The 26,943-nt window shown below is 54.3% G+C and overlaps 7 protein-coding genes across 7 annotated transcripts; 3 read left to right on the top strand and 4 right to left on the bottom strand.

The window, feature by feature from the left end:
- The first annotated feature begins 82 nt into the window (after positions 1-82).
- HD553DRAFT_303940 (glycosyl hydrolase) lies at positions 83-2,498 on the top strand. Its single transcript, XM_046178947.1, has 7 exons — positions 83-152; positions 251-665; positions 732-764; positions 835-906; positions 999-1,621; positions 1,684-2,035; positions 2,113-2,498. The coding sequence occupies exons 2-7, from the start codon at positions 366-368 to the stop codon at positions 2,416-2,418; spliced, it is 1,686 nt and encodes a 561-aa protein (XP_046039459.1). The 5' UTR covers positions 83-152; positions 251-365; the 3' UTR covers positions 2,419-2,498.
- Positions 2,499-5,500: 3,002 nt separating this feature from the next.
- Positions 5,501-5,776, bottom strand: HD553DRAFT_338735 (uncharacterized protein; the record flags this gene model as incomplete). Its single annotated transcript, XM_046182369.1, has 2 exons — positions 5,501-5,558; positions 5,622-5,776. The coding sequence occupies 2 exons, from the start codon at positions 5,774-5,776 to the stop codon at positions 5,501-5,503; spliced, it is 213 nt and encodes a 70-aa protein (XP_046039458.1).
- Positions 5,777-11,030: 5,254 nt separating this feature from the next.
- Positions 11,031-13,442, bottom strand: HD553DRAFT_91720 (fungal-specific transcription factor domain-containing protein). Its single transcript, XM_046184589.1, has 8 exons — positions 13,193-13,442; positions 13,038-13,121; positions 12,764-12,969; positions 12,560-12,673; positions 12,174-12,487; positions 11,875-12,100; positions 11,649-11,796; positions 11,031-11,571 (listed from the first exon to the last, which is right to left on the bottom strand). Exons 1-8 carry the CDS (start codon positions 13,347-13,349, stop codon positions 11,147-11,149), a joined length of 1,674 nt encoding a protein of 557 aa, XP_046039457.1. The 5' UTR covers positions 13,350-13,442; the 3' UTR covers positions 11,031-11,146.
- Positions 13,443-16,890: 3,448 nt separating this feature from the next.
- On the bottom strand, positions 16,891-20,253 carry HD553DRAFT_303934 (glycoside hydrolase superfamily). The gene is made up of 6 exons (XM_046178946.1): positions 19,450-20,253; positions 19,185-19,369; positions 18,983-19,083; positions 17,700-18,910; positions 17,422-17,616; positions 16,891-17,342 (listed from the first exon to the last, which is right to left on the bottom strand). Exons 1-6 carry the CDS (start codon positions 19,988-19,990, stop codon positions 16,930-16,932), a joined length of 2,646 nt encoding a protein of 881 aa, XP_046039456.1. The 5' UTR covers positions 19,991-20,253; the 3' UTR covers positions 16,891-16,929.
- Positions 20,254-20,408: 155 nt separating this feature from the next.
- Positions 20,409-23,307, top strand: HD553DRAFT_333347 (general substrate transporter). Its single transcript, XM_046182101.1, has 14 exons — positions 20,409-20,757; positions 20,832-20,895; positions 20,971-21,018; positions 21,086-21,145; positions 21,227-21,413; positions 21,488-21,662; positions 21,739-21,772; positions 21,837-22,176; positions 22,242-22,366; positions 22,440-22,509; positions 22,571-22,696; positions 22,762-22,849; positions 22,915-22,986; positions 23,060-23,307. The coding sequence occupies exons 1-14, from the start codon at positions 20,547-20,549 to the stop codon at positions 23,155-23,157; spliced, it is 1,698 nt and encodes a 565-aa protein (XP_046039455.1). The 5' UTR covers positions 20,409-20,546; the 3' UTR covers positions 23,158-23,307.
- A 693-nt stretch (positions 23,308-24,000) lies between these two features.
- Positions 24,001-25,056, bottom strand: HD553DRAFT_303930 (mitochondrial ribosomal protein L37-domain-containing protein). Its single transcript, XM_046178945.1, has 3 exons — positions 24,874-25,056; positions 24,391-24,646; positions 24,001-24,205 (listed from the first exon to the last, which is right to left on the bottom strand). The coding sequence occupies exons 1-3, from the start codon at positions 25,022-25,024 to the stop codon at positions 24,160-24,162; spliced, it is 453 nt and encodes a 150-aa protein (XP_046039454.1). The 5' UTR covers positions 25,025-25,056; the 3' UTR covers positions 24,001-24,159.
- Positions 25,057-25,255: 199 nt separating this feature from the next.
- On the top strand, positions 25,256-26,849 carry HD553DRAFT_91610 (uncharacterized protein). The gene is made up of 4 exons (XM_046184588.1): positions 25,256-25,367; positions 25,451-25,933; positions 26,031-26,412; positions 26,572-26,849. The coding sequence occupies exons 1-4, from the start codon at positions 25,305-25,307 to the stop codon at positions 26,634-26,636; spliced, it is 993 nt and encodes a 330-aa protein (XP_046039453.1). The 5' UTR covers positions 25,256-25,304; the 3' UTR covers positions 26,637-26,849.
- Positions 26,850-26,943: the final 94 nt, after the last annotated feature.

Below are 26,943 nucleotides of genomic sequence, written 5' to 3'. Positions count from 1 at the left end.
CCCCTCGAACTGTATTTGTACTCGTTACTGAAAGACGACGATGGAGATCAGAACTCCGACCACCAAAGCACAGCAATTGCGGGGAAGGAGAGATGGAGGTGGAAGGTGGACGGGAGGGAGCGTGGACGGAGCGGGGCAACGTGTGGCGCGCGCTAAGGAGACGGAGAACGGCGATCAACACCGAGATGGTCACATGGATTTCACTTTTGGGGACGGATCACTCTTGTTGAAATATAGATCGATCACTTACTAAGTACTTGTCATTCACCCTCGGTCGCCGTCTCGAAGCATCCCCTTCGACCTCGAAAACACCGTTCAACCTCTCCTTCCAGCTCTTCGTATCGTCTTGGTGAAATCTCCCGAACATGTCCTTCCGTAATCCCATCCTCAGCGGTTTCAACCCCGACCCGTCAATCGTCTTTGTCGACGGCGTCTACTACCTCGCGACCTCGACCTTCCAATACTTCCCTGGGGTCCCCATTTACCGCTCGACGGACTTGGTCGACTGGAAACTCATCGGCCATGCGCTCAATCGGCCCTCGCAACTTCAGATGCGAACGACCGAAGGCGGCGGGGGGATCTTCGCGCCGACTTTGCGTCATCACAAGGGGAGGTTTTACATGACCACTTGTTGTGCTCATCGCATCCGATTCGGGACTACAGATGTGAGTTGGCTCGTCACCGCGTTGGCCGCTCGCGGGTGGCTGATTGTCCTGTCTTTGTCACATCAGCCCTTTGTCACGCCTCGCGGATTCTACGTCTGGGTAAGTATGCTCGCACGTTCTGAAACTCGCGGTCATCGTTGTCTGATCCTAATCGTGTTCGATCGCGCAGACCGACAACATCATGGACGACGCATCCTGGAGCGAACCGATCTTCTTTGACATGCTAGGAATCGACCAGGACGTGAGTGGGAACACCTTGACTAGCCATTTCAACGATACATAATTCACTCGCTTTAATGTTCATCTCACCACGTGCTCCGTCTCGTCTCACAGCTCTTCTTTGACGACACCACAGACAAGGTCTACCTCTCAACCACCGCTCGACTCTATCAACCCGACCTCCCCCGATACGGCTTCGACACGGCCCCCTGGATATCCGAGGTCGACCTCGAGTCTGGTCGCCTTTTGACCCTCCCTAAACTCCTACGCCAATCGCCCATCGGGGTAGGGATCGCCGAAGGTTCTCATATCTTCCGTAAAGATGACTATTACTACCTCATCACGGCTGAGGGCGGGACCGAGACGATACACCAGCAATGGGTTTTCCGATCAAAGTCGGGCCCCGAGGGGCCATGGGAGACAGGTCCGGAAGGTACGGTCAATCCGATGGTCTTCAACGGAGAAGACGAGTTCGTGCAACAGACCGGGCACGTCGATTTCGTCCAGGGTCACGGAGGTGCATGGTGGGCCGTCATGCTCGGGTTCCGGAACCAAAGACATCCTGAGACGGGTGATAAGCTATGGAGCGTCTTGGGAAGGGAGACGTTCCTCTGCCCTGTGGAATGGGAGGAAGGATGGCCGATTTTGAACGGCCGGAAGAAGATTGGGTTGACCGGAGAAGCCCCAGAGGGGTTGGGCTTGTCGAGGTTGTCGAGCAGGATCTCGTGGCGAGAGGACTTCAATACAGGTCAGTAGCAGGTCTCGAATCAGATCCGCTCATCAAGAACCAAATTCTTACGGCTCCTCGCTTTCTGTCGGCCTTGACAGACACCTTGCCCCTGGGCTGGTACACCGTCCGGACCCCGATCAAGCCGTTCCACTCGCTCTCCGCTTCATCCGGCCTGACCATCTACCCATCCCCCTACTCTATCACAGATGACGAGTCCCCCTCGATGTTACTTCGCCGACAAGACGCTTTCGTCGGCACTTGGGAGACGGTCGTTGACTTTACTCCTGGCCGACCGGGCGAGGAGGCAGGTACGGTAGTCTGGTGGAGCAAGTGGGCGTTCTCGAGCGTTGGCGTGAGGGGGATCGAGGGAGGTAGGGAGGTGGTGTTCAAGTTTCCTACGCTCGAGGACGACAAGATCCAGGTGAGTGAAGACGCTAGTGTAGTGAGTGCGGTAGACGATCGAGTCATCCGTACTGATATTCCTTGCGGATGCTTTAGGAGACGATTTTCCCTTCATCGCATGTCGGCCCCGTCAAGCTTCGTATCCAAGCGACTCCCACATCCTACACCTTGTTCTTTTCCGAAATCACCGGCGACTCATCTTCAAATCCGACCTCCTGGACCACAGCGGGTTCCATCTCTGCCGCCGTCATGGTCCGTCAACGGATGATAGACTCGATCATGACCGGGACTCATTTCGGCTTGTACGCGTTCGGGGCGCATCACGAGCCGTCCTTATCGAAAGCGTCGTTCAAGTATGCGACGTGGGAGGCGGACCGAGACGGGGTAGCTCAAGGAGCCTAGACTAGAAGCCGTGTCTTTATACTTATTGAAGGGGTGTGTACTCTTGAACGATTATTGACATCGAACATACAGTATAAGGGTTATCAGGCAGTCATAGCAAACGCGTCTCCACACTATCAAGAGCGAATGAAGATCGGGGCGGCACTGGCACATAAGCCGCTGGATCTCGTCGTCCAACATGCAACCCGCAGTGCCCCATTGCCCGATCTCTGTATGGCTCACAATGAATCTCTTTATACCTGCCTTGATGGCGGCTTCGAGGCCATCGGAGTTATAGCCACATCCCGCCTTCACTGCCGACGAATAGCTTTGGGTATGATAATCAAGGTGTACCCGTCCAGGTGATGTTGATCTTGGCATAAGATCATGGCAATGGTCTGGTAAGTTTTACCCAAGCCGGTGGCATCTGCCAAGATAGGGCGGCTTGCAGCAAATTGTGAAGTTTCCTTCTCGGCCATCTCTACCCTGAGCATGCATGCGATTCTCACGCATTGCCACCAGAGAGGCTGCAACTTGAAGTCTGCAGCCCGCCAACCACCCTTGATCGAAGTAGCGTTAACCTCGGCCTCTGATTGGAAGACGTGCAGATAATTAGGCTTGATGGTGTCGCCCTGCGTGCGGATAGTGTCGCCCCGAGTATATATCTTGACCTCTTTGGCCTTCCTGTCCCCTCTTAACTGCCTCTTGATCCTGCTTCAAACCAAACGGAAGTCCTCGTTTTCGTCCAGTTGGGCATCTTTGAGGTCTTGAGGATCCATGTCCGAGTCCAAGTCGTTGGGACGATCCAGGTCTATCTTGGAGTCGTTGTCGTTGTCTGTATCCTCCTCTTCAGGATCATCGTCGTCATCGGACCCCGACTCCTCCTCCGCTTCCCCGACTGTTTCCCTCTTCATATCCTGCACAGGAGCAGAAGACTCATAGACACGAGCCGTCTGGGAGTGAGTCGCGTCGGAGGGAGTCTCCTCGAAGGGAACCTCCTTGATGGACGGGTCTGTTGTTACGGTCGGGCCTAGTGGTAGCAAAAGGCTAGCCTAGGTGGAAAGCGTCAGTGGTAATTGAGCTAAGGCAGAGATACTCAACGGGAAGTGCTTGGTGCGCAATCTGCTTGCTGACCGTGTATAAGGCCTGGCAGCCGACCTGCCGGGTCTTGAGGTAATAAGGTCGCGGGACTGGGGAAAGGTAACGGTAGGCATAGCAATGTAATAACGGATGTCTAACTACTACAAGGTACTAGTTAGACGTCAACGAGAACATCTCCTAATAGGTCTCCGAGAGGGTCTCCGAACGAGACCCCGAGGCGACGCGCATCGTAGATCGCGCGTCACGTGACGCCTATAATACCGTGAAGGGCTTGACGAGAGCTCCAGTGTTGAGTAGTGAGAGGTGGTTGGGTGGCGAAGGTGTTAGGGATGTAACATATGATAATTCTTCTTGGGAAAGAAGAGAGAACATGAAAGGGGAGTAGTACAAACAGGCTGAACTGGCCAGCTATATATACTAGTTGAGATAGAGAACGTAGACCTAGTATCACAATGTGTAATTACATTGTGAGTTCACATTGTGTGGTGTCCGTTGTGGACTGAAGGGTAGGAAGGGAAGGGACAGCACAATGTGTGCTGTACATTGTGTCGGGACAATGTGAGTGACCCATTGTGTTGGGTACAGTGTAGCCAGGTAGTGGCGTTGGTAGGCGGGAGGTGGAGAGGAGTACATTGTACTTGGGACAATGTGCCCGGTACGTTGTGGGCTGTACGTTGTGATTGGTACGGTGTAGGTGGTACGTTGTAGGTGGTACGTTGTAGGTGGTGCGTTGTAGATGGTATGTTGTAGGTTGTACGTTGTAGTATGTACGTTTGTGTGGAGGCCGAGTTGGGTCGGTCCGTAACATCTGTCGGGTCGTCTTCGGGCGGTTTGGGCTTTGGTTCCTCCACGATCTCCTGGACTTCTGCCCTTGGAGCCAGTACGACTTTCCTTTCCCAAAGACCTGAAACGTCATCCATACGGGTGAAGCCAGCTATCTCCGTGATGATGCTGCTCCGAGCACGCATGCGTTCATTCCTAGCCAATTGATGGTCCACGTCGTTTTTGCAGTGGTCCCCCCACCCGGACATCATGAGCCTGAAGTCAGGCGCAAGTTCCGGCCTGAGCTCCCACCCTTCCCATTGTAGGCAAGAGCCTTGTTCCAAACAGCGAATAATGTGACGATCGTTTGACTGCCTGATCGTAAAGTTGTCGTCCCAACCCATCTCCAAGCATCGCAGCCACAACGCTTCAACGCTTCTCGGTGCTGCCGGAGGATGCATACTAATCCTTCGTGACGACACAGCTGAGATGATGGAGAGCTATCCAGATGACGTTCACCTAAAGGTCATTGAGGCGTGACTGTTAAGGGTGAGCCCTGCTATGCCCTTAGTCGCTCCTCTACGCGGGACTTGTACTAGGTTCTAAGCCTACGGATTGTATAACGGATGGAGAACTATCTAATACAGTGGTATGGATAGGTCTCCATCGAAGTTCACCGTCTATATACTCCGGTATGTTGTTGTCGGAGCGACGCGACCAGCCACCCGGCGGTCAGCCCCGTGGATCACGTCTGTCGATCACGTCTGTCGGTCGCGTCCGTAGAACGTACTCGAACCGTTCTCTTTGATAGCCTCCGTCGAGGCAGTCGATCTCTAACAGTGACGTTGACGTGTTATATCACTTGCCAGCGTTCTATAAGATCTATAAGATATAAGATGCTGCTTCTTGCTTCTCGCTTCATGCTTCTCGCTTCTTTGTTCGCGCGTCTTTGTTCTTCGAGCGTGCTGCTGACGTCAGCTGACGATCGTCTTGGTTGACGTGATCGTCTCGGTTGACGTGATCGACTCGACATTCCAGAGTCATTGCGCTGATGCGGACGGAGACGAACCGATGCAGAGCTGATAAGACCGATGCAATGCTCAAAATACCAGTGCAATGAGCATTGCAGCGGTCCATGGCAGATGCTCGTCTTCCTCGGGACACGATGTGTATATGTAAGAGCCGAAACATGTCCATCACTCCGCTCAGGTACTACTACTACAATCAGCTACTACCTCCATCAAGCCTGCAGCTGCCATTTGAGTGCGTCTTTGTGTAAGAACAAGATGAGGGCCGTCCTATCATCAGCGTTGTCAGTGATCCCGTGTATCACGATGGCAGACCTGAAGAGGACGATTGACCCAGGCTCATAAGCCAGCTTGTACTGTTGATCCACTGTCCCAAGCACAAGATGACAATTGTCATGTGTTCCGATGTTGGTCATGCTGACATAGCCGTGCTTGGCGTCCCCCTCGTTGAGATGAGGAGTAACTCGAAGGTTCCGGACGAGAGCCATCCCGAGAAAGGGACAGGGCGATTCCTGCAAGTAAGTCGTGAGGTCGGCTTGGGTACCTGTTATAGCGGTCACGTGACGCATCGGACGCGCCGTAGGGGACTCCCGTATGCGACTCCCGTCGGGGGTACTTTTCGGTATTGTTATGTTGATGTAGAACTAGTACCCTTGTAATAGCTCTACATCCGTTATTTCATTTAGATGTCTACCCGTACCTTGCCTCATTCCTGCGTCCCGTCAGCCTGTCCAGGGGGACCCCCGCCGGGGGTCGCTCCCGGGCCTTACAGAATAACGGATCATCAAAGGACCCCGAATGGGGGAGCACAGGGAGGTAGCCGGATCCCCTTGCAGTTGGGTGCAAGCGGAGTACCCAACGGTCCAGATAGCCATCTGACGCTGGTAGGAGTGTTCTACCCGGAAGGAGTGCCGGTCCAAGCACTCATGTTGCTGGATTCGGGAGCGACCGGGATGTTCATGGATCGGACATTCGCGTCGCTACATGGATTCGACGTAACGGACCTCGAGACGCCGCGGGTAGTAACGGTGATCGATGGCCGGGAGATCCAGGGAGGAAGGATCACCCAGAAGGCTCGTACGCTGGTACGTACGGGAGTGCACCTGGAACTGACCGAGTTCCACCTCACCGATTTGAGTGGGTACCCGGTCGTACTAGGTATTCCTTGGCTGCGGAGACACAATCCGCATATCCAATGGGACTCCAACGCGGTGACGTTTGGGGATGTCTGCATCAGCACGGGATGCCTCAAGAGGCCCGAGACGGTGTATGCTCCGGACGAAGTAGAAGTGGAGACACGAGGGATCGACCCGTTCAAGAAGATGAAGGGGTCGATCACGGAGGATTTGGTCGTCGCACAAATGCAGATGACCCGGGAGGACGACGAGCGGGCGAGGCGTCTGGACCTGTGGGATTGGGACGTCAAACCCACGGACTCGTTCCAGGACGATCAGGATCCTCCTGAGTATATGGAGAAGCTGAGGGACATGGTACTGGAGAAGTATCATGAACATCTTGGAGCGTTCTCCAAGACGAAGGCAGATACACTGCCCCCGAAGCGATCGATCGACCATGCGATCGAACTCAAACCCGGTACGTCGCCGACGTATCAGAAGCTCTACAACCACTCCCAGCGGGAGAGTGAGGAGCTAAAGAAGTGGTTGAAGGAGAACCTGGAGAAGGGGTTCATCAGGCCGTCGAAGTCGCCCTGCTCGAGCCCGGTACTGTTCGTACCGAAGAAAGGCGGCGAGATGCGTATGTGCATCTACTACCGTCGTCTTAACGACATTACGGTGAAGGATAGGACGCCCCTACCCCTCATCTCAGAGACGCTAGACAGGTTGAAGGGCGCAAAGGTCTACACGAAGATGGACCTCCGAGGCGCGTACAACCTGCTACGCGTAAAAGAAGAAGACATTTGGAAGACCGCGTTTACTACACGTTTCGGTCTGTTCGAATGTTTGGTCATGCCGTTCGGCTTGACCAACGCCCCCGCTACCTTTCAGCGGTGGATGAACGAGGTCTTCCAAGACCTTTTGGATGTGTGCGTCGTCGTTTACCTCGACGACATACTTATTTACTCCTCCGACCAGGAGACCCACGATGGTCAGGTCAAGGAGGTTATGAAGAGGCTGCAGGCAAATGGCCTGTATGCGAAAGCGGAGAAGTGTGAGTTCGATACGGTGGCTACCGAATTCTTGGGCTACGATATTGCCCCGACGGGGGTTAGTATGAACCCCTCTAAGGTCAAGTCCGTTTTGGACTGGGCCCCCCCGAAGAACATTCGGGGACTGCAGTCCTTCTTAGGATTTGCAAACTACTATCGGAGGTTCATTCAGAACTACTCCAAGAAGATTCAGGGAATGACGGCCCTGACGAAGAAAGGGGTGAAGTACTCCTGGACGGCAGCCGCTGACGCTGCGTTCCGGGAATTGAAGGAGTCCTTCACCCAAGCGCCTATATTGGCGCACTACAACGAGGAGCGCCAAGTGGTGCTCGAGACCGACGCTTCCTCTGGAGCGATCGGCGCGGTGATGTCCCAGGTAGGGGACGATGGGAAGCTCCACCCGGTAGCGTTCATGTCGAAGAGCCTGACGCCCGCCGAGAGGAACTACGATGTGCACGACAGAGAACTGTTGGCCATCGTCTATTGCAGTCGGATATGGCGACATTATCTCGACAACAAGTACCCCGTTCGGATCCTCACGGATCACAAGAACTTGGAGTACTTCAAGAGGGACAAGGTATTGTCCCAGCGGCAGGCGCGTTGGTCGCAGCTGCTGAATCAGATCTCCTATACCCTGGAGTACAAACCGGGAACGGAGAACGGGAAGGCCGACGCGTTGAGTCGGCGGGAAGAGTTGATGGAGGAGACAGAACCGAAGCGAGCGGAGACTCTGCTCCGGCCTGTCGAAGACGCACCCTCTGAGGGGTGTAGCCCGGTTGAGCGACCGCCTTTGCGGTTGAATGGCACCATCCCCGCACTGGGCGATTGGATGGTGAAAGCGCTGATACCGGCGGCGCAGGACGACCCGGTGGCGAAAGAGCTCGTAGCGCAGCTCAAGGCGGGAACCTTGGCAAACGAGCGATACAGCTTGAGCCCCACTGGGGTTCTCTTGTACAACGGGTTGGTGTATGTCCCCAACGCAGGGAACATCAAGGTAGAGCTGATGAAGCGTCTACATGACGGGAAGGCCGCCGGCCATTGGGGGCGGGACAAGACCATGGAGCTGACCAGTAGGGACTTCTACTGGCCCGGGATGGCGAAGTGGATCGGGGAGTACGTCGCTAGCTGCAGCATATGCCAGCGCAATCGGCGGCCCCGGATGAAGCCTGTCGGTGAATTAGCGCCGCTACCGGTACCGGCAGGACCATACGAATCGATCACTTGGGATCACATCACGGACCTGCCCGAGTCCATGGGGTCCAACTCGATCCTGGTGATCGTCGATCGATTCAGCAAGCGGGCGCACTTCGTCGCTTGTCGGAAGGACAACGACGCCTCGTTCTTGGCGCGGTTGTTCCTCGACCGGTGGGTGTGTTTGCATGGGTTCCCGAAGCAGATCATTTCGGATCGAGGTACGTTGTTCACCTCGCGTTTCTGGAAAGACCTGTGCCGCATGGCAAACGTGGAGAATAGTTACTCCACGGCGTTCCACCCGGAGACGGACGGTCAGACCGAGCGAAGTAACTCCACCTTGGAGCAATACTTGCGGTCGTACGTCAACTTTCTCCAAGACGACTGGGCGGAGTTACTCTCCCTGGCGGAGTTCGCTTACAACAACGCGAAACACTCTGCCATCGGGATGTTGCCATTCATGGCGTCCGAGGGAAGGGAACACAGCTTCTCCTTACCGGTGCCCGGCACTAGGGAGGAGGCGGTAGAATCGGCGGGGGAGTATCGAGACCGACTCGATGGGATTTACAAGTCGGTGAAGGAGGCGCTGGAGCAGGCGCGACAAGACATGGCGAAGTACGCGAATCGGAAGCGTACCGCCGTCCCTGACGAGGGTTACAACGTAGGCGACTTGGTGATGTTATCCACCAAGAACTTGACATCGGTGCGCCCCAGCCAGAAGCTCTCCATGAAGACGCTGGGGCCTTTCCCGATCACGGAGATCGTCGGCCAAAGCAAGATGGCGAGGAGGCTGGAACTCCCCGCGCAATTACGCCGGGTGCATCCCGTCTTCCATGTGTCGCTGCTCATTCCCTATCGGGCCAACGAACTGGAAGGAAGAGAGGTAGTTGAACCGCCTACCCCCGAAGTCCTCGACAACGGCAACTTAGGGTATGTGGTGTCCGAGATTGTACACTCGAAGGCGTTGCGATCCGGGAGGTCCGGGAAGAAGACCCAGTACTTAGTACGATTCGAAGGGTACGGGGACGAGTCGAACGAGTGGGTCAGCCCCGCCGAGTTCGATCACGACGACAAGGTCGTCACGGCGTTCCACAAGCGCTACCCCCATCTACCGCAGCCCGGTCGACAGGAGTACGCCGACGCTTGATGCGTTCGGAGTCCGCATCTAGGAGGGGGATCCTGTTATAGCGGTCACGTGACGCATCGGACGCGCCGTACGCGACTCCCGTATGCGACTCCCGCCGGGGGTACTTTTCGGTGTTGTTGTTTTGATGTAGAACTAGTACCTCTGTAATAGCTCTACATCCGTTATTACATTTAGATGTCTACCCGTACCTTGCCTCATTCCTGCGTCCCGTCAGCCTGTCCAGGGGGACCCCCGCCGGGGGTCGCTTCCGGGCCTTACAGTACCTGCTAAGCAATCCATTTGCGGGCAGTAATGGGAATATTTATAAGGCTTGCCAGCAAGCCTGAATAGTAACACACGGGACTAGAAGGTACGGGTAGGGTAATGACTGTAATAACGGATGTCTAACTACTACAAGGTGCTAGTTAGACATCTTCGAACACATCTCCTAATAGGTCTCCGAGAGGGTCTCCGAGAGGGTCTCCAAACGGACCTCCGTACGAGGTGAAAACCTACATCCCGCGTGTGTACGACATGCGTACCGCGGATGCCTATAATAATATTGCTCACGATCGAGACTTCTGAACAGGTTGGAAACCAGTTGAAAGAAAAAGCTGAAGTTCGTCATGAAGATTTGGATTGTTCTGTTGGCATAGCAGCCTTTGAGGTTATTGGAAGATACAATGTAACCTCATTGGGCCTGACCTGTTGCTATCCAACGAGCAAGGTGGAGCACATGAGCACACCTGCATCCGGGCCGTACTTTTCTTGGGCCTCGGTCAGCTTGGACCTTGATCATGTGACTGACATATCTTGCACCGCTTTAACGTTGCTGTTGAACTATTGAGACTCGACTCCTTCGGGCCAAGCCGTGGATAGGCTAACAAAGTTGTCCATCGCATGATCAAGCACAATCAGCAAGAGAGACAGCATGACGAGGGAGATCAACTACTGGAAGGCTTATGGCCGAATCTGAGCCCAAGACGATCGATGCCAACGTCTCCTAATCTCAGTCTCTGGCCCCAAGATCTGGTAGTCACCATGATATCGTTTGTAGCTGCGAACATACGAGTGCAAGGCCTGGGTGCGAAACCCCTCGGCAGAGGTTCGTATTATTGTCACAGGGTAAGTGAACATGGTTGACTGATCGTAGTTGACATCTACTTGCTCGACGCCGAACGCCAAGTTCTGCAAGTCCTCGATTGCGATTACGCCTGCAGTTCCAACATAGACAGGCTGATGTCATGACGCAATTCTCACTATCATTCTTCGGCGACTGGGCATCAAGGCAACGAGCAGTCGATTCCGTCACACTCGGTCTCAACAAGTGATGATATCCCTGCGCATGCTCGAGCCGACCATATAACCCCCGAATCATACCGTCCCATTCCTATCGAGATCCATCTCCGCTTCCTTGAGCAAGACCAAGGCAAACGCGGATCCGATTCTCCAAGCCTTGGTCTCGGACAACAGCTTGGCACCCTTTTGCAGAATCTTTTTCCGGATGTATCGATCCTCGTGATCGTGCGTCACGGTGGTAGGTGTCAACCATCTCTGAACCTCGCCGAGGAGCGCGATCTGCTCCTGGTCACGGTCATCGACCGGCAGATGTTTGACAAACGCCCAGGTAGAGAGCGTCGCCACGAATACGCACAGCGGGTAGTACGGGGACGTGCGCTTGGAGTGGGACAAGACCTCCAGCAACCCTAATGAGTGCTTGACCGCGTGGCACGCATCTTCGCTCGGTGCCCAGGACTGCAGTTCGGTCAAGACATCGATGGCTGCCTGTTTGCCTCGTTCTACACAGGTTGGAATAGGACGTCCCGATCGTCAGCTGCTTTCGGGCCGGTTTGATGGGTCTCTCAACGATACTCACTCCCCGTTGCCATATACAGGGACTGCACATGTACGCCCAAGGCGACGTGACCTAGGTGATAGAGCGCTCGGGCGTTGTTCATGAGCGGCGCATCGGGATTGAGGTCGTAGTAATGTTTCCACCAGATATCGAGCGATTCTCGTAGCCACTGGAACGTCACGATCCGTGAGCGGGACTGAGTTATCAGCTTCGAGCGACAAATATCTGTTCGAGACTTCCCGCTCACCTGTCTGCGTCCTTCGAATCCATCACGCATCCGTTCTTCGCTACCAGGCCGATAAAGCGGAACAGGTAGTCCGGATCCGGTATACGCGCCGAGCTGTGCCCTGAATTCGTAGATATGGTGATGTAGCGCTGAGACCGTCAGAAGGGCCGCAAACGGGTTAAGGCAAGGGATAGGGGCTATTCTGTTTTGTTCCTCGACATAGGTGGGCGTCAAGAGCGCGGCGGAACTAGACGCGTGCAGGATGACAGTGTTAGTGTGATCGAGCGAGCGCTCGGTCGTAGCGAATCGACATAACTTACGCCATAGTAAAGAACGGGCACGGAGGCGAAGGGCTCGATCCCAGGAGATTGCTCCAAGCCTTGGCAGTCGGGGCGGCGAAGTAAATTTCATCACAGGGCAATGCCGTCTTGAGCATCTCGCCGTGACTGTGATACGCAGGGATATCAAGTAGCGCCGGAAAGATCGTATCGACCAGGCTAATAGCACCGCCTAATCGTTTCCTGCTCTCCAATGCCGCCCACGTCCTCCAGCGTTCATCTGGGTTGCCAGATTTGAGACCGCTTTCTAGCACCGTCACGCTGGTGGCGCCCAGTAGGTCCGCCCTTCGACAGAGCTGCCATCAAGAAATGCGATGATGATCAGGAAGTGAATATCGCCGGCGACCGGACCACTCGAACTGACTCACATTGATGAGCGTTCCACGACTCGCTTCAGCCAATTCATAGGTCCGCTTGTTCCCAATCAATAGCCCGGCCAGCATGACCAAGAGATAGGCGTGAATTGAAGACGCACTCCGTAACTATTTATGGGTATGACCCGGTATCAGGGTCAGTCGACGCAAACCCGTCGCAGCGCGTCCCGCCTTTGCAGTAGTCAATGAACCACTCACATTCGTAGAGTCGTGTTCGAACAGGGCGTTTAGTGTCTTACGAAGTACCTCGATCATCTCGACCGCAAACGTTCGAGCTCCCGAACGGTCGGAATAGCACGCGCCCACGCAGATCATGGCGGCCACGGAGAGAGGCGGTGACTGCGAGGGCTCGAAGGTGGGCAAGTGAAGGATTGGGAACTGTTCATGAAAGTGCTCGAAGTACACTGTAGGGACCGGATTCGAGTCGGTGAAAGCGTTCCTCAAGCTGGACCCACTCCGTCCGAATACTCACGCGAGATGAAATGGTTGAGGGTGTGTACAGAGCTTGGCATGACGAAGCGGCTGACGTCCGGGCCCGGCATCGCCTTGGCGAGTGCTGTGATATATGGTGATTCGTGTCATCCGAAGGAGCTTTGCGTATGGCGATTCTTGACCGTTTCCACTCACCAAAGCTGTTGACGATCGCCTTGCGGACCCTCTCGTCAATCCAGTATCGGCTCCATCGCTGGCGAAGGTGTGGATCGATATCCGACTCTTTCGCCACTTCGTCGATATACTTAGAGGCACCCAAAGTGAACGCTTTGCCTGCCGGCTGCCAATTCATCGCTGGGAAGAGGAGGTTGATCTCGTTCAGTCACGCGTTTTGATCAGGCCTTAGGCTCGTCCGCATCGGGTAGACCCGATTGCGCCCACTCACGCCATCGATCCTCCGCAGTTTCCTCTGCGGGAGCACTGCCTGCGCGACTGTAAAAGCCGGCTCGAGGGCTGTTCGCTCGGGTCACGTTCGTCGATCCGAGTCGGCCGGATACCCCGCCAGGCGCTGGGCTGAATGCTCCTGAATTCCGAGCCTGGCCAGCTGCGTAAGTATCCTGGTGCTGCCTGTCTGGCAACGAAGAGCTTCCTACAGCATTGCTCGGCCGCAACTGCTGGATCTCGCTCAGAAAGTAGCTCAACATTGCCGAATCGACCGTGTCGTTCCCGGCCTGAAACATCGGTGCATCAGCCAGACCGACCGCGTCGCCGTCAGAAAAGGCGAGGGGTTGCGAAGCGAAATCGCCAAACCCAAAGGGCGCGTTCTGCTGACCCGAAGGGTCGGCCGTGATCGAGGAGAGGTACCGGGTGGCATCATCGAGCATCCAATGCATGCCCTCATCTGCCAACGTGCCAAGTTTATTGAAATGAGCTAAACAGGATCCTCTTGGGCTTTCTCCTCAACCCCGCCGCGACTCACCCCACTGTAGCGTATCACCACCGCCACCAGATTGACCCAAAGCGTCCCATACCATTGTCTGCTGCAAATTGAACCCAGAGGCTGTCGAACCATGACCCACGACCAGCGACCTCGTTCAGCATCCCTTAGCATCGTTTGCCCATTCACAAGCGCGTCAGAGACTTACTATCCATCTGCAGGTCATCAATACCAGGTTGAGCGTAGATCGCTTCCACCCCTTGATTCGTTCGGGAGGCAGGCGGCGGCGAGGAGACCTGGTCCAGACCCTCCCCATGTCGCTCAACGAGCAGAGCCGAATGTTGTCCCGCGTGCGCTCGGAATATGTCTCGATCCTCCGGGGCTATCTGAGAAGGCTGCGTCTGACGATCTCGCATGGAGAACCTGTCTTCGTTGTGATCTCGACCGAGACCGCTTGCGAACGTCGTATTCGGAACCTTGAAGGAAGAAGGAGCGAATCCATCGTTCCGAGAGCTGTCGTATGAGAGAGACGTGAAAGGGTTTGGCGTCCGAGATGACAAAGGCGGGGTTAAGGTGTGAGCTTGAGCGGCAGCGCTATTGGCAAGCGTGGTCAAGCTCTCGATTCCTTGCAGTTGAAGTGGGGGGAGGATTGACATCGACGTCAATGTTGATGCAGAAGCGGATCCAGCGACATCCCCGAGCATGAGCTCGGTGTCTCGATACATGATGTACGGGGAAAGACCAGGGTCGATCGAGGTTCGATCTCGATCAGGCGCATGGTCCTCCCGTGATCCCGAATAATGGTGGCTGTCGTAGGTAGAATCATGAGCGTGGCCATGACCCCCCTGATATCCCGTGTGCCCATCGTCGACATTATCTAACGACGACCCCCGTCGACCCCAATCTCTCCTCGACCTCTTTGCCGCAGGTCGCCCGATATCCATCTCGTCCGTGTCGATCGCCTCATCTCCGTCCTCATCCTCATCACCGTCCCCGTCCCTACCGCTATTCTCCACCCTCTTCCTCGTACGATAACCCGACGGACTGACGCGTTCCTCATCCTCACCTCCATCTCCATCTGTGTTCCTGGCAGTCGAAGGAGTACCGGACGTAAGGCTCCGCTGATGATCCCCGTTCCTCAACCCCATCCTCATCCCAACGTCCTTTTCAGAATTCGGGTGTATGGGCAGTGGGACGGACGCTCGCATTCCAGACCTCGATCCAGACCCAGATCCGGAGTTGTATAATTGACGTTCCTGTGAACCACTTTCACGGTCCTGCGAAGCTCGATTACGATCCTCGGATCCCGTCTGACTCTGAGGGTGAATTTTGAGGTGCCTCTTGTATAGATCTGGACGGTTGAAGCTTTTACTGCAATGAGGGCATTTCCACGTCTGGGAAGCGTTGTCTTTAGGGAGTCGATACGGTAGCACGGGTTGTGAATGGCGGGTTGAAGCGACAATGATGTGATGTGATGATACACCATGAGAAGTCGATGAGAGTTGTGAGTGAATCAGTAATCGAGTTCTTGATGATATAGCAAAAACGACCTCGAAGCTATGTAGCTTACGATTTCGAGCGTGCCGGGTCAAGTTCTCGATGCGACTACACACAGTAATCGGCGATATAACAGGGATTAGTACAGAACCTTCCGGTCGCTTTGACCCGACCAGCAACCAGACACAGAACCCACCTGAATGTCTTGCCACAATCACAGACAAACTCGCCGTTGGCATTCTTTCGAGCGGTCGTGGCAGCCGTCCCGTTCCTCTTCGAGTTAGAGTTTGTGGTCGACGCTCCAGGACGAGCGTTCGGCGGGTCCATGAATCTTAGATTGAGGGGCAGATGAGCTCGGTGTACGATCGGGGGAGGATTAATCGAATTAGCAACGGTGTTTACTACGTACTACTGAACAAGACCATCGTGTTTAATGGACGGACAACCCGAATCGAAGCAGTTACCCCGCTGCGGAGCTGCTGATCGGTCGGGGACGCGGCAAAAGCGGGGACCCTCACTCTGGAGAGGACTAACAGCTAATTTAGCGGTTTTTGGAGGGAAAAGCGCTAAAAAAAAGGCAGGAGGAACGCAATTTAGTGAAATTAGTGGGAATTAGTAATTTGATCAGAAAAGAAGAGAATATGTGCCTGTAGCTAATTAGTAAATTGTCAGCAACTGGCTCATCTCGTCAACTCATCAACTGAACGACGGACGAGAGGTTGTGACCTCTTTGACAGAGACCCAGCTTAGAGGTCTTCAGTAATTTGCTGAGCCCTTCCGCCGATATTGGCTAGACCGCTACATCACCGATCAAAGCAGGATTTGGGAGCTGCTCTTGAGCCAAGGGCATTATGATGACATGGCCACTTGGGCCACTCTCCCAGAAGGAGAGGAACAGGCTCTCCAGTTCCTAAACCAACACAACATGTTGAAACATTGGCAAATTGGGATGGAGTATGATAATGCAGTTAGGGTTTGGCACCAAACCCAGACAAAGGATCATGGTATGGGAACGTAGAAAACCATACGGAGGACGAACAGCAACAGGAGCTGAGCCTAATCATGCTGAGCTCCATGAGGAAATGAACAGGCAAACCAGGAATAGTAACCTAATCTGAACCTAATCTGGCAGGCAGATGTCGAATTGTTCAGGGTTGGAGGTCCCTTTCGACCCCTTTCAACTCAGGCCACAGGCTGATCCTCGTAGAACTCCCACATCGACACAAGAATACCGACAATTGAGGAGGCTGAATGCAAGGTCGGCTTGGTAATGAACAATCCGCCGATCCCCTCAGATGGTAAGAAGAACACCAGCCGAACTTGGACGAGCCCGCGAAGGGTAAGCCGAATGAACGAATTCGTCGTTGTAATATGTCAAGCGTCTCTTGATGACGATCACTAAGATTCCACTGCTGAATGCCAGATACAACCGCTAACCCAACGAGAGTCACAAAACACAGATACACAAGATCACCGCAGGCGAATCCCCCCTAAGGACCTACAGCCCCACCCATCGTTGGGACCCTTCAACAACCACCTCCGCGCTCGCCACGACGATCCTACTCGACTTCCCCACCTGAACCCCATAGACTCCCTTTTCTACCACCCAACTCTCCTGTTGCTTCGACCAATAGGCGAAAGACCTCCTGGAAAGCCTGATCGTTACCGTCTCCTTCTCTCCCGGTTGAAGAAGCCTGGTCTTAGAGAACCCTTCGAGCGACTTGGCGGGGCGTTCCACTGAAGAGTTGGAAGGACCGGAGATGTAGACCTGGACGGTCTCTCTTCCTTGATGGCTTCCGGTGTTCGTAATGTCGATCTGGACAGTCACTTCGGAGGAGTGAGAGTCGATGGAACCTCCTACTCGGATGTTGGAGTAGTCAAAAGTGGTGTACGACAAGCCGTGTCCAAATGCTACTCGTCATCAACAAGAGGAGACCCTGATCAGCACTACGGCATCCAAACCCATATCCCCATCCTCCAAGACACGTACCGAATGCCGGTTCGGCCCATCCGTCCCTCTCGTAACCCTTCCAGCCCATGAACAGCCCCTCGGCATAGTCCAACTTCAGGCTTTCCTCGTTACAAGGGAAGTTGCCGTACGACGGGCTGTCAGACAAGGTTCGGGGCCAGGTGTACGTCGTCTTCCCTGAGGGGGTTGCGTGGCCGAAAAGGACGTCGGCGATGGCTAAGGAAGGAACAACAAGGTGGACGAGCGAGATCAGTTGTCGATTCTGAATCTGTTGGGCTTCGTGCAAAATTCCCACTCACCATTGCCAGCCTCCTGCCCAGCGAAGTGAGCGTGCAAGATCGCCGCTGCCCCATCTGCGCACGCAAGATCAACAGCGGCCCCGCTCTGGTTGACGACAACCACCTTGTCGCCTCCCTTGGCCTCGACGATCGCCCGAACGAGATCCGCCTGTCCGCTAGGCAGTTCCAACGACTCCCTATCTACCCCTTCCATCTCCCACTCGGACGTCGTGCCTACAAAGACGATCGCCACATCCGATTCGGTTGCGAGCTTCACGGCTTCTCGGATACGTTCCTCTCTGGTAGCGCATTCGACCATGCCGAAGAACAACCCCGTGGCGACCGGTTCCGGCCCCACCTGTTTCTGAGACTGGGAGACGCACTTCAAGGTATACCTGCCAGCCTTGTCGAAGCGATGTCGATGTCTCTGCTCGAAGGTGTGTTGGTGGAACAAGAATCGCTGGATATCGACCACCCCATCGGGAATGAAGTCGAAGACCTCTTGCTCATCCACATAGACCTTGGCGTTGGAAGCGGAGATGATCCCGAATTCGTATTCCCCCGCTACAGGCACATTGATCTCGGCGACCATTTCGATCTCGAAATCTTCGTTCAGCCCTGGGACTTTTCGCATCAAGAACGTCTCGATTGCTTCTTTGCGATGTTCGGTGTGGACCGGTTGAGCGTCTCGGTTGGTCCGGTCGCCCTGGTTCCAGAGGTTGAAGGCGATGTCCGAAGTGTACCGGTGGTCCAGACACGGGACGAGACGGTGGGTCTGAGGACCATGGGCGTGATTGACCTTGCATCCGGATGCAGATGAAGAGGATGCGACCAGGGATTGAATACCTTGCAGCGGAGTGGTCATATACGACGGCGAGATGAGGTGACTGATGACTCGGTCGGTAGCAAGCGATCCGATGACGGCGATATTCTTGGTCTGCTGGGAATCGAGCGGCAAGACCCCTCCATCGTTCTTGAGCAAGATGACTGCTTCAGCCGCCGCCTTGCGGATCAAGTCGCAACATTCCTGGTCGGTCCCGCTTAATCTCTCGTCTCGGCGGTCTTTGCTCGTACCAGCGCGTTCGAGGAAACGAATCATCCGCTTGACCGAGGTGTCCAGGGCGGATTCTGGGATCTGACCTGACTTGATGGCGCCAATGAGTTTGGGACCTCGGGTGGCTGGGAACGGCATCTCCAAATCCATGCCGGCTTGCAGAGAGGCGAGACCGTCGCTGCGTAGAGGAAACAATGCCAACGGTCAGTCGGATTGTTTACAGCTGATTTCGTTGTTGACGAGCACTGACTAGGTCCCGAACCAATCGCTCATGATTAGACCGTCATACTTCCACTCGTCCCGCACAATATCGGTCAGCACGTGGGAGTAGGCACTGGCGTTATGGCCGTTCTATCGAGACAACAAAAGAAAACAAGACGGGGTGAGCTTTGGTTCTTTCTCAGATCCCGATCCCTTGCGAGCGGAATCCAATACCAAGGACGGATGCATACCACATTGTTGTACGCCGCCATGATGGACGAAGGATCCGATTCCTTGACGGCGATCTCGAACGGTCTGAGGTAGACCTCCCTCAAGACCCGTTCGTCGACTTGAACGTCGTATTCTCTTCGCGAAGTCTCCGAGTCGTTGCAGACTAGATGCTTGAGAGTGGCTTGTCGACCCTTGCTTTGAATGCCTATCAAGTTCGACACATGACGTCACGTATAAGTGACCGCTCTCCTTCGAAGCAGCAAGACCATCGCGTTAGGCACTCACCTCGCACCAACGCTGAACCACATTTACCGGCCAAGAATGGGTCCTCTCCGTAGCTCTCCTGATTACGTCCTCCTCTCGGATCTCGATGCAAGTTGAGCGTGGGTGCCATTAGAACATCGACGTCCTTGGTGACCATCTCGCCGGCGAGAGCGACCCCGACCTGTTGTATCAAGTCGAGATCCCATGTCGAAGCGAGCGCGGTAGCGTTGGGGAAAACGGCGGCGGTTGGAGCGTTGAAGATGGTACCGCCTCGGACATCCGTCTGAGCGTCAGATACTTTGGCTTTGTAGAGCCCATGCGCGGGTAGGCCATTGGTCGCGGTGAACGAAGATCCTGAAAGCAAGAAGACCTTTTCTGGCAGAGAAAGCGATCGAAGCAAGGCGTCGTGATCCCGTTGCGTGGACGTGTCTTGTCGAGCGAGGCCGATCGATTTGAGTTTGTTGGTGATCGTGGCGATGACGGGTTCGTCTTGGATGGCGATCGGGGACATGGTGGAATGCGGGCCAATTGGGGAGAGGCAGCTACCAGGATTCGAAGCCATCAAGCGATGAGCGAGCCAAGCATACCTATCTACCTCTAAGACTATATACCGGATTTTACCGACAACTTCTGTTGCGTCCACCACGTCCGCGCCGCCACGTGCTGACCCGTAAGCACCGTGGACGGGGAGCGAAGTGCTGCGCACGAGCCCGGATTGCTCGATGCAGCGAGAGACGAAGACTGCACTATCGTCAGATCACCAGCGGGGCATAGCAAGGCGGGGTGAAAGGCTTCATCTTGCTGGCAGAGACTGCAAAGTCGGATATCCGTCCCATCGACAAGAGTGGATCGCGGCACAATGACCTACCGTCAACCCGAAGCTGTTGATGCTGCGGGCGGAGCCTGTCTGACTTCCCCGCAAAGCCAATATTTCGCGTCCACCTTTATCCCTTGAGTCATCCCAGGATCACTAAGCGTGAAGCGAAGATATAAGGGGTAAACCCTGAGACCGTTTTAGCGAGGTCCAACTCAGAGTTTCACATCTTCACCCCACACGCGCGCTACGAAACACGATTCGCGACAACATCCTGCAAAGAACTACAGGGTCACATCTCATCATGTCTACCGAATACGACAACAAGGATCGGATGATGGACGAGGACGTCAAAGACCTCAAGGAGCACGTCCAGCATCTGGAGAATGGACCCACCTCGACGGCCGATGCCGAAGTCCCTTACCCCGAGACGCTCAAGAACATGCTCGAGGCGCCGACAAGGGAGATGCTGCAACAAGGTTATGATCTTGTCAAGGAGGACTCCAAGCTCAAACGTGAGTTGGCGGGCGGGACGAGTAAGACCCCTCTAGCACCGGCATGGCGTTGACAAATTTACCTGCCTATATAGTTGGGGCTTCGCTCAAGAAGGAATGGAAGCTGGTCTTGGTATGTCTGCCGTACTTGCTTTCGAGGTATGTCCTCGCGTGTCGTGCTTCCGTCTGTCAGGAGCGGCGAAAATAAAAAGTTGTCTACCACTTGCGATACAGTTTGGGCTGTGGTTTCGACAACGGCGCTACGGGTATCACCGCCGCCATGTAAGCGCATTCCAAGATAGAATCGTGTTCTCATCTCGATCAACTACTCACTGAATATTACTCACAGGCCCGCATATCTCCTATACTTCGGAGGGTTCGATCCCGTCACCCACAGCTTGTCCATCGAGTTAGTGTTCCCCTGCTTTACCTGTGCTCGGATTTCAAGCTGATCCTTATCCCGCTTCATCTCTTCCTTTACAATCAAAAGTTCCAAGTGGGTAGCCTTATGGGGTTCCATGACCCAGATTTGTATCGCCTTTGGTGCAATGGTCTGCGGTTGGTTCCTGGAACGGTACGGACCTCGAATGACCAACTTTGGCGCGAGCGTCTTCATCCTGCCCGCCATCGCCGTCCAGGTCCTGGCCAACTCCCCCGGCATGTTGCTTGCTGGAAAAGTGAGTCGACTGATCCCCCATCGTACTGCCCCGAAATGCTCCGCTCATCTCGTCTCTATGATGAACATGTGCAGATGCTGGGCGGTTTACCGAACGGTATCTTTGTCGCTTCGGCAGCCAACTTCATCTCCGAGGCTTGCACCCAGAACCTCCGACCGATGATGTCCTCTTTGTTGGGCTTCTGTGGTCTGATCGGAGTGACTTGTGGGATCGCTACTGGCTTCGAGAGGATCCCGTTCGTCAACAGTGGTACGTAGTGTCTCTCCAGCGATTCTCATCGGCTCTCGTAGACGGCGTCTGACTGGTGATTTCGCCACTTCGATAGACTGGCTCTCTTGGAGACTCGTCCTCGCTATCCAGTAAGTCAAGACAAGGATCTGACGACATATCGGGAGTATCGCTAAAGCATATGCTGTTCAACAGGTGGATCTTCCCGTTTATCACCGTCATCGGACTCCTTTTCGTGCCTACGTCCCCGGTCTTCCTGGTCAAACGAGGCAGACCTGCCGAAGCGGCCAAAGCTCTCGCTCGGCTGCATAACCTCAAGGACGAGTCCATCATTCGCGCCCGACTTGCCGTCGTCCAACACACCGTCGCCATGGAGCAAGAAGCTACGGCTACTCTGGGATCTGCCACCTTCATGGACCTCTTCCGCAACCCGATTGACAGGCAGAGGACCCTTCTTACCGTCGGAGTATGGACATGCTACAACATGGCAGGAGCTGCTTTCTTGGGAAGCGGTCTCTACTTTTTGCAACAACAGGTAAGAGTTTGCCGTCTTTCATCGCTCGTTGAGCGAGTACCGACCCTGCATGACATCATTCAAAGGGCCTCGACGTCATCATCGCTACCAAGATCACGCTTGGCATGCTCGCGCTCAGCGGTCTGACCAACGTGCTGGTAGGATATTGTCTCGGACGATTCGGAAGGCGATTCTGCTTTGTCTATTGCAAGTAAGTCGGCTATGTCCAGGAGCTAGGAAGGGCAGAACATTCTCTGATCATAGAAATCGGGATTGGGGAATAGCGCTTTCCACTGTCTCGTTCTCACCTGCTTGGGTTGCCTCGGGTTCGCTAAGAACAAGTCGGCGGGTTGGGTGAGTGCTTCGAACCTTCGTTTCTCTAAGCACTTCTTACTAAGAGCCGTTCTGCAATCAGGGTGTCGCCGTGGTCTTAAACTTTGCCATCTGCACCGCTCAGCTGTCCACCGGAGGCGCTTCTTTCGCTCTCAACGCCGAAATCTCGTCACTCCGCTTGAGGGCCAAGACCGTCTCGTTCGGTTTCGTGAGTTCCGCTCAGACGATCCGAAATATAGGTTTTGCGCTCAAACTTTGCAAAAACCCTTACAGTTTATTTCCTACTTCCTAGCGTGGTTGACCTCGTTCGTGACGCCTTACATCTTCCAAAGTCCTGGTTATTTGGGAGCCAAGACTGCACGTGAGTCGGCTCAAGTTTGACGGAGTGATGTCTTATGCTCATCGATCTCGATCCTCTACCTATAGTCATTTACGCTGGACTCACCGGTCTCGGTGTCGTCTGGGCCTACTTTTACATCCCCGAGACCAACGGACGCAGTGAGTTCTCTCCTCTTTCATGTCGCATCGGATTTGATTCGAGACGCTTACCGTCATTTTCTCCGCCATCTAGCTGCCGCCGAGATCGACATCCTCTTCGAGCAAGGCATCCCTGCAAGGAAATGGAAGGGAACCAACATCGCTCACATGATGGAGAGTCGTGAAGAGTAAAGATCAGGGAAAGCGGGTTTGTTTGTATGGACCGGTCGGTAGCACTGATAGTCGAAAGTCATGTACAAGTAGGAGGAAAGCCGTCTAGTCAGGGTACCTGAATTCACATGTTTCGTGCCAAAGATGTCCACCAATCGATAGTTTTTGCAGCCCAAACTTTGCGAATCTTCTTTGGTCCCATCCTCATTGTCTCGAGCAACAGGTCCGTATCGACCTAGTCATACCGCTAGCCGCCCCTGGGTCGTGACATTGTCATCAACACAACACAGAGGCGAAGTACCTGCATGGTGCAAAAGCTATGATTCGGAAGGGGATAGAAACTCCCAAGCATATAGTTCCCAAAGAATAGATACTAGTCGTTCCACTCTATCTTCTCCCTCAAAACATCATAGGATCCCATCTTGCCGCTAATGAGATCCGCGAAACGTTTATCTCGTCTTCGGAAACTCCGTCGACCAGCCAATGACCCGGCATGATGTGTACGACCTCTCCCGGTAGATGTGGAATCATCTGAAGAAGATGGCCGTGGGAACCACCCAGAAGAAGCAGGGGTTCTTTGTGGTTGGCGAGAAGAATTCACACACCATGATTGGTGGTGAATGTCTTGTAAAATGGTAACGTGGGCATATTTACCGTCGGCCAGGCCGACCTGCCGGCGGGGGGCCCGGATGTTCGCGTATGGGTCGAGAAATCTATCTTTTCAGTGGATTTGAAACCCAGACGAAAAGGCTGCGAGAAGCAGACTCATCTGGTAAATGGAGGTAACGTCTTGAATCCTCACGGTTTTTTGTGTAGTCGGGCCAGGACTGCCCCACCGCTGCTGATTGTGAGACTGAGCATAGAAACGTAGAATCAAACGAGATCCGATTCCTGAAGATCAGATCAGACTCGAAACCGAATTGAGATGAACCATCGAGTAATTCCCGTTGTCCGTAACCCGTAAAAGATAGGTCTTTTCGTCTCATGTCGTATATATACACTTTGTTGGGCGATCTAAGCGGTCTAAGTGGTCCTCAAGAAATTCCTCGCCTTGATCTCCGCCTTGTTGCTGTCAAAAAGGAAGAACACAGAAACACAGTGCAATTCGATGCGGATCAGCAAAACACATCACCGCACATCGCCCATGCATATATTTCGTTCCCGTTTTTAGTCCTCGACTTCAGCAGGGATCTGGGACGATCCCTGCTCTAGCAACGATGTGGAATGATGGACAGAGCAAGAACCAGTACCCACCTCGCTCTCAACTTCCGTCTCTCCGCCTGCCTATCGAATCCCTTTCCAGCCTGTCCGACCCCCCTGGCGTCCCCCACCTGTCCCTCGGCATCCAACTCGGCAGCCTTCTTCCCACTCTGAGAATCGGCCAATGCCTCATCCGTCAACGTCCATAACCAGTCCGGGTAGTCGTTGTCAGGGAGAGCGAGGGGGTCGGGCTTGTCTTTCAGGATGGAGAGGTCTTTCATGACTGTCCCTGCGGGGAGGATGGAGGTGGCTGTCGTTGTGGCGTCGTGGTCGTAGTTATGATTGTGGTGATGTGATGATGTGGCGTATCGGGAATCATAGGTCGATGATTCGAAAGTGAAGACGGAAGATGGAAGATAAGGAGAAGGACACAAGATGGAAGACAGAATATGAAAAGGGTACCCCCGTCAGCCGCACAAGATCAACAGGACCTGCTCAAACAGAACAAAAAGCCAGTGAAGAGAAAGAGGGACTCACAGTGCTTGGTCTTCCGAACTGCTGCTACGGTAGAGGTGGATTCTGGCATCTTGGTCGAGTACGATCGAGCGAGGTTACTGCTACAGGCCACGCAGCGTGCAATTGTGGTCGGCCGTGATCGGGTAAAGAGTGAGCGGACGATGAAGGACATGGTTGCAAGTCGATCGTATGTCGAGTATCTACTGATCGTAGAGAGTATCTCGTCGTTCACAGGAGTAGATGTATACAGCAGATAGAGTTGTGATCCCAAAGTCGAAAGCGAGGTCCAGAGGACGAAAAAGCTTTTCACGTGATTTCAAACGAATCGACCTCGGGCGAACCTCCCCCTCGACCACAACCTCGACATCATCTCATCATCATCGAGCATCTACAACTTGCTTCATCTAGACCAAACACGCATCAGCAGCTAGATAGTCTGCACCCTTGACATCATGCCGTACCGCTCGATCATCGCTCGCCCGTTGTTCGACAAGAACAGGGCTCTTCCGCGAATGGCAAGTCGTCAAACCTCTTTGGAGAGAAAAAAGTTGTATGGTTCCACTAACCCTATCAACCTCCTCTCTTTCATCTTCCACAGAGCTGGGCTCCGGAGAACCTATACAACCTATGGCAACGTGTCTCGCCCGATGGCCCCCTGCGTAGCGAGACGAACTTCACCCGGACCTCGCTCACGCTCTTTCAACAACGATGGCGCGCAAAGAGGTTGAGCAGGGGGTATCACGGGGACCATATCGCCGAACAAAAGTTTGAGAGGTGGTACCTCCCCGACGCCTTGCCTTCCATCCACGGGGCCTCTTCAACATCAACATCTACCAAAACGTCGAAATCCCGGGAACTAGGGAAGATGGTAGCAGGTCGGACGAGGGAAGGAGGTCGGGCCGAGACGGAACGTACCAAAGCGCTGCTGGAAAAGAAATCCCGGACGCCCATCGGGACGTTGCTCTACAGGGAGGTGGAGAGGAGGTTGGACGTGTTGATGTTCAGAGCTTGTTTCGCCACGTCGGTATGGCAAGCGAGGCAGTTGGTCGTGCATCGGAAAGTGAGGGTTAATGGGGTCGTGGTGAGTTCATCTATATACATCCACATCCCGACATCCAGCTGCGAGTCTTCGTCTGCGCGGATTCTTACGGGTCCACTCTCAATGCTCTATATGATAGGTGAACAACCCGAACGTCCGTCTGAACCCTGGGGACCTATTCAGCGTGGACCCGCAAGCTATCCCGATGCTCTCCAAGCAAGTCGCAGAGCAGGGCAAAAAGCAAAAACAGGTCGTCGAGACTCCTGCCGAATCCTTAGAGTCTTCTGGAGACCCCACCTCCGAGACCTCCGCCGACACCGAAAAATCAGACTCAGAAATCAAACCCACCTCGAAATCGACATCAAAGGACGCCTACTTTACCCTCCCTCCTTACGCAGCACCGCACCTCTTCATCCCCGCCTACCTCGAACCCAACTTCAAGACCTGCGCTTGCGTGTACGTCAGGCATCCCACGGCCCGGCCGGGGTACAGCGAGGTCCCTTCGCCTTATGATGCTGATGGTGAGGTAATGAGTTTGGCTTGGGAGTGGTTCAAGAAGAAGGGTGAGTACCGAGTGCGAGGAGGAGGGAAAAGCGGTCTTGGAACGTTGCGAAACGAGGAGAAAGATTGCGAGCTGATCAGTTGTGCTTGTTTTTGTTTCCTGTTTTCATCTTTGGTAGCTCCGAACATGAAGAAACGAAGACATCGATGGATGAGCCCCGAGAGGCAGACGGACCGAAAGTAGAGCTGCGTGAAACCGGGATTGCAAGTCGAGCTCAATTTGAGTGAGGAGCGCGACGACGAGCTCAGGGCGAAGTGAGCCTTGACCGAGCAGGGAGAAGATGTTGTATGACGAGTTGGACGATCGGAGGCGTTCGAGTCCCTACCGATGGCAAGTGCGGCGAGTCTTATGTGCAACATACTTATGAGCATACACCACGTTCGTCTTGCGCTTCCATATTGGGATGCCTTTGCATTTCCTCGGATGCTGGCCATGCCCATATCAGACACGAGTATTATGGGATAAGAGGATTTCGACAACTTTGCTAATC

This window comes from Filobasidium floriforme (genome assembly GCF_021052385.1).
Source record: "Filobasidium floriforme strain CBS 6241 chromosome Unknown HD553scaffold_2, whole genome shotgun sequence".
NCBI classification, from domain to species: Eukaryota; Fungi; Basidiomycota; class Tremellomycetes; order Filobasidiales; family Filobasidiaceae; genus Filobasidium; species Filobasidium floriforme.
This window is presented reverse-complemented; position numbering and strand designations above follow the sequence as displayed.

What these genes read in the sequence shown, in the direction of transcription:
- HD553DRAFT_91610 (XM_046184588.1), top strand. Translation starts at nt 25,305, where the DNA reads ATGCCGTACCGCTCGATCATCGCTCGCCCGTTGTTCGACAAGAACAGG. An exon ending in ACAGGGCTCTTCCGCGAATG is followed by an intron (nt 25,368 to 25,450) that starts GCAAGTCGTCAA and finishes CATCTTCCACAG; the next exon opens with AGCTGGGCTCCGGAGAACCT. An exon ending in TGAGGGTTAATGGGGTCGTG is followed by an intron (nt 25,934 to 26,030) that starts GTGAGTTCATCT and finishes TCTATATGATAG; the next exon opens with GTGAACAACCCGAACGTCCG.
- HD553DRAFT_91720 (XM_046184589.1), bottom strand. Translation starts at nt 13,349, where the DNA reads ATGAATTGGCAGCCGGCAGGCAAAGCGTTCACTTTGGGTGCCTCTAAG. An exon ending in CCTCAACCATTTCATCTCGC is followed by an intron (nt 12,970 to 13,037) that starts GTGAGTATTCGG and finishes CGGTCCCTACAG; the next exon opens with TGTACTTCGAGCACTTTCAT. An exon ending in GTCGTGGAACGCTCATCAAT is followed by an intron (nt 12,488 to 12,559) that starts GTGAGTCAGTTC and finishes TCTTGATGGCAG; the next exon opens with CTCTGTCGAAGGGCGGACCT.
- HD553DRAFT_303930 (XM_046178945.1), bottom strand. Translation starts at nt 25,024, where the DNA reads ATGTCCTTCATCGTCCGCTCACTCTTTACCCGATCACGGCCGACCACA. An exon ending in AGTTCGGAAGACCAAGCACT is followed by an intron (nt 24,647 to 24,873) that starts GTGAGTCCCTCT and finishes CCACAACGACAG; the next exon opens with CCACCTCCATCCTCCCCGCA. An exon ending in AGACGGAAGTTGAGAGCGAG is followed by an intron (nt 24,206 to 24,390) that starts GTGGGTACTGGT and finishes CCTTTTTGACAG; the next exon opens with CAACAAGGCGGAGATCAAGG.
- HD553DRAFT_303934 (XM_046178946.1), bottom strand. Translation starts at nt 19,990, where the DNA reads ATGGCTTCGAATCCTGGTAGCTGCCTCTCCCCAATTGGCCCGCATTCC. An exon ending in TGGTTCAGCGTTGGTGCGAG is followed by an intron (nt 19,370 to 19,449) that starts GTGAGTGCCTAA and finishes CGAACTTGATAG; the next exon opens with GCATTCAAAGCAAGGGTCGA. An exon ending in ATGGGCCGAACCGGCATTCG is followed by an intron (nt 17,343 to 17,421) that starts GTACGTGTCTTG and finishes GATGACGAGTAG; the next exon opens with CATTTGGACACGGCTTGTCG.
- HD553DRAFT_333347 (XM_046182101.1), top strand. Translation starts at nt 20,547, where the DNA reads ATGTCTACCGAATACGACAACAAGGATCGGATGATGGACGAGGACGTC. An exon ending in GGAGGACTCCAAGCTCAAAC is followed by an intron (nt 20,758 to 20,831) that starts GTGAGTTGGCGG and finishes CTGCCTATATAG; the next exon opens with TTGGGGCTTCGCTCAAGAAG. An exon ending in TTTGGGAGCCAAGACTGCAC is followed by an intron (nt 22,850 to 22,914) that starts GTGAGTCGGCTC and finishes CTCTACCTATAG; the next exon opens with TCATTTACGCTGGACTCACC.
- HD553DRAFT_303940 (XM_046178947.1), top strand. Translation starts at nt 366, where the DNA reads ATGTCCTTCCGTAATCCCATCCTCAGCGGTTTCAACCCCGACCCGTCA. An exon ending in CTCGCGGATTCTACGTCTGG is followed by an intron (nt 765 to 834) that starts GTAAGTATGCTC and finishes TCGATCGCGCAG; the next exon opens with ACCGACAACATCATGGACGA. An exon ending in AGGATCTCGTGGCGAGAGGA is followed by an intron (nt 1,622 to 1,683) that starts CTTCAATACAGG and finishes CCAAATTCTTAC; the next exon opens with GGCTCCTCGCTTTCTGTCGG.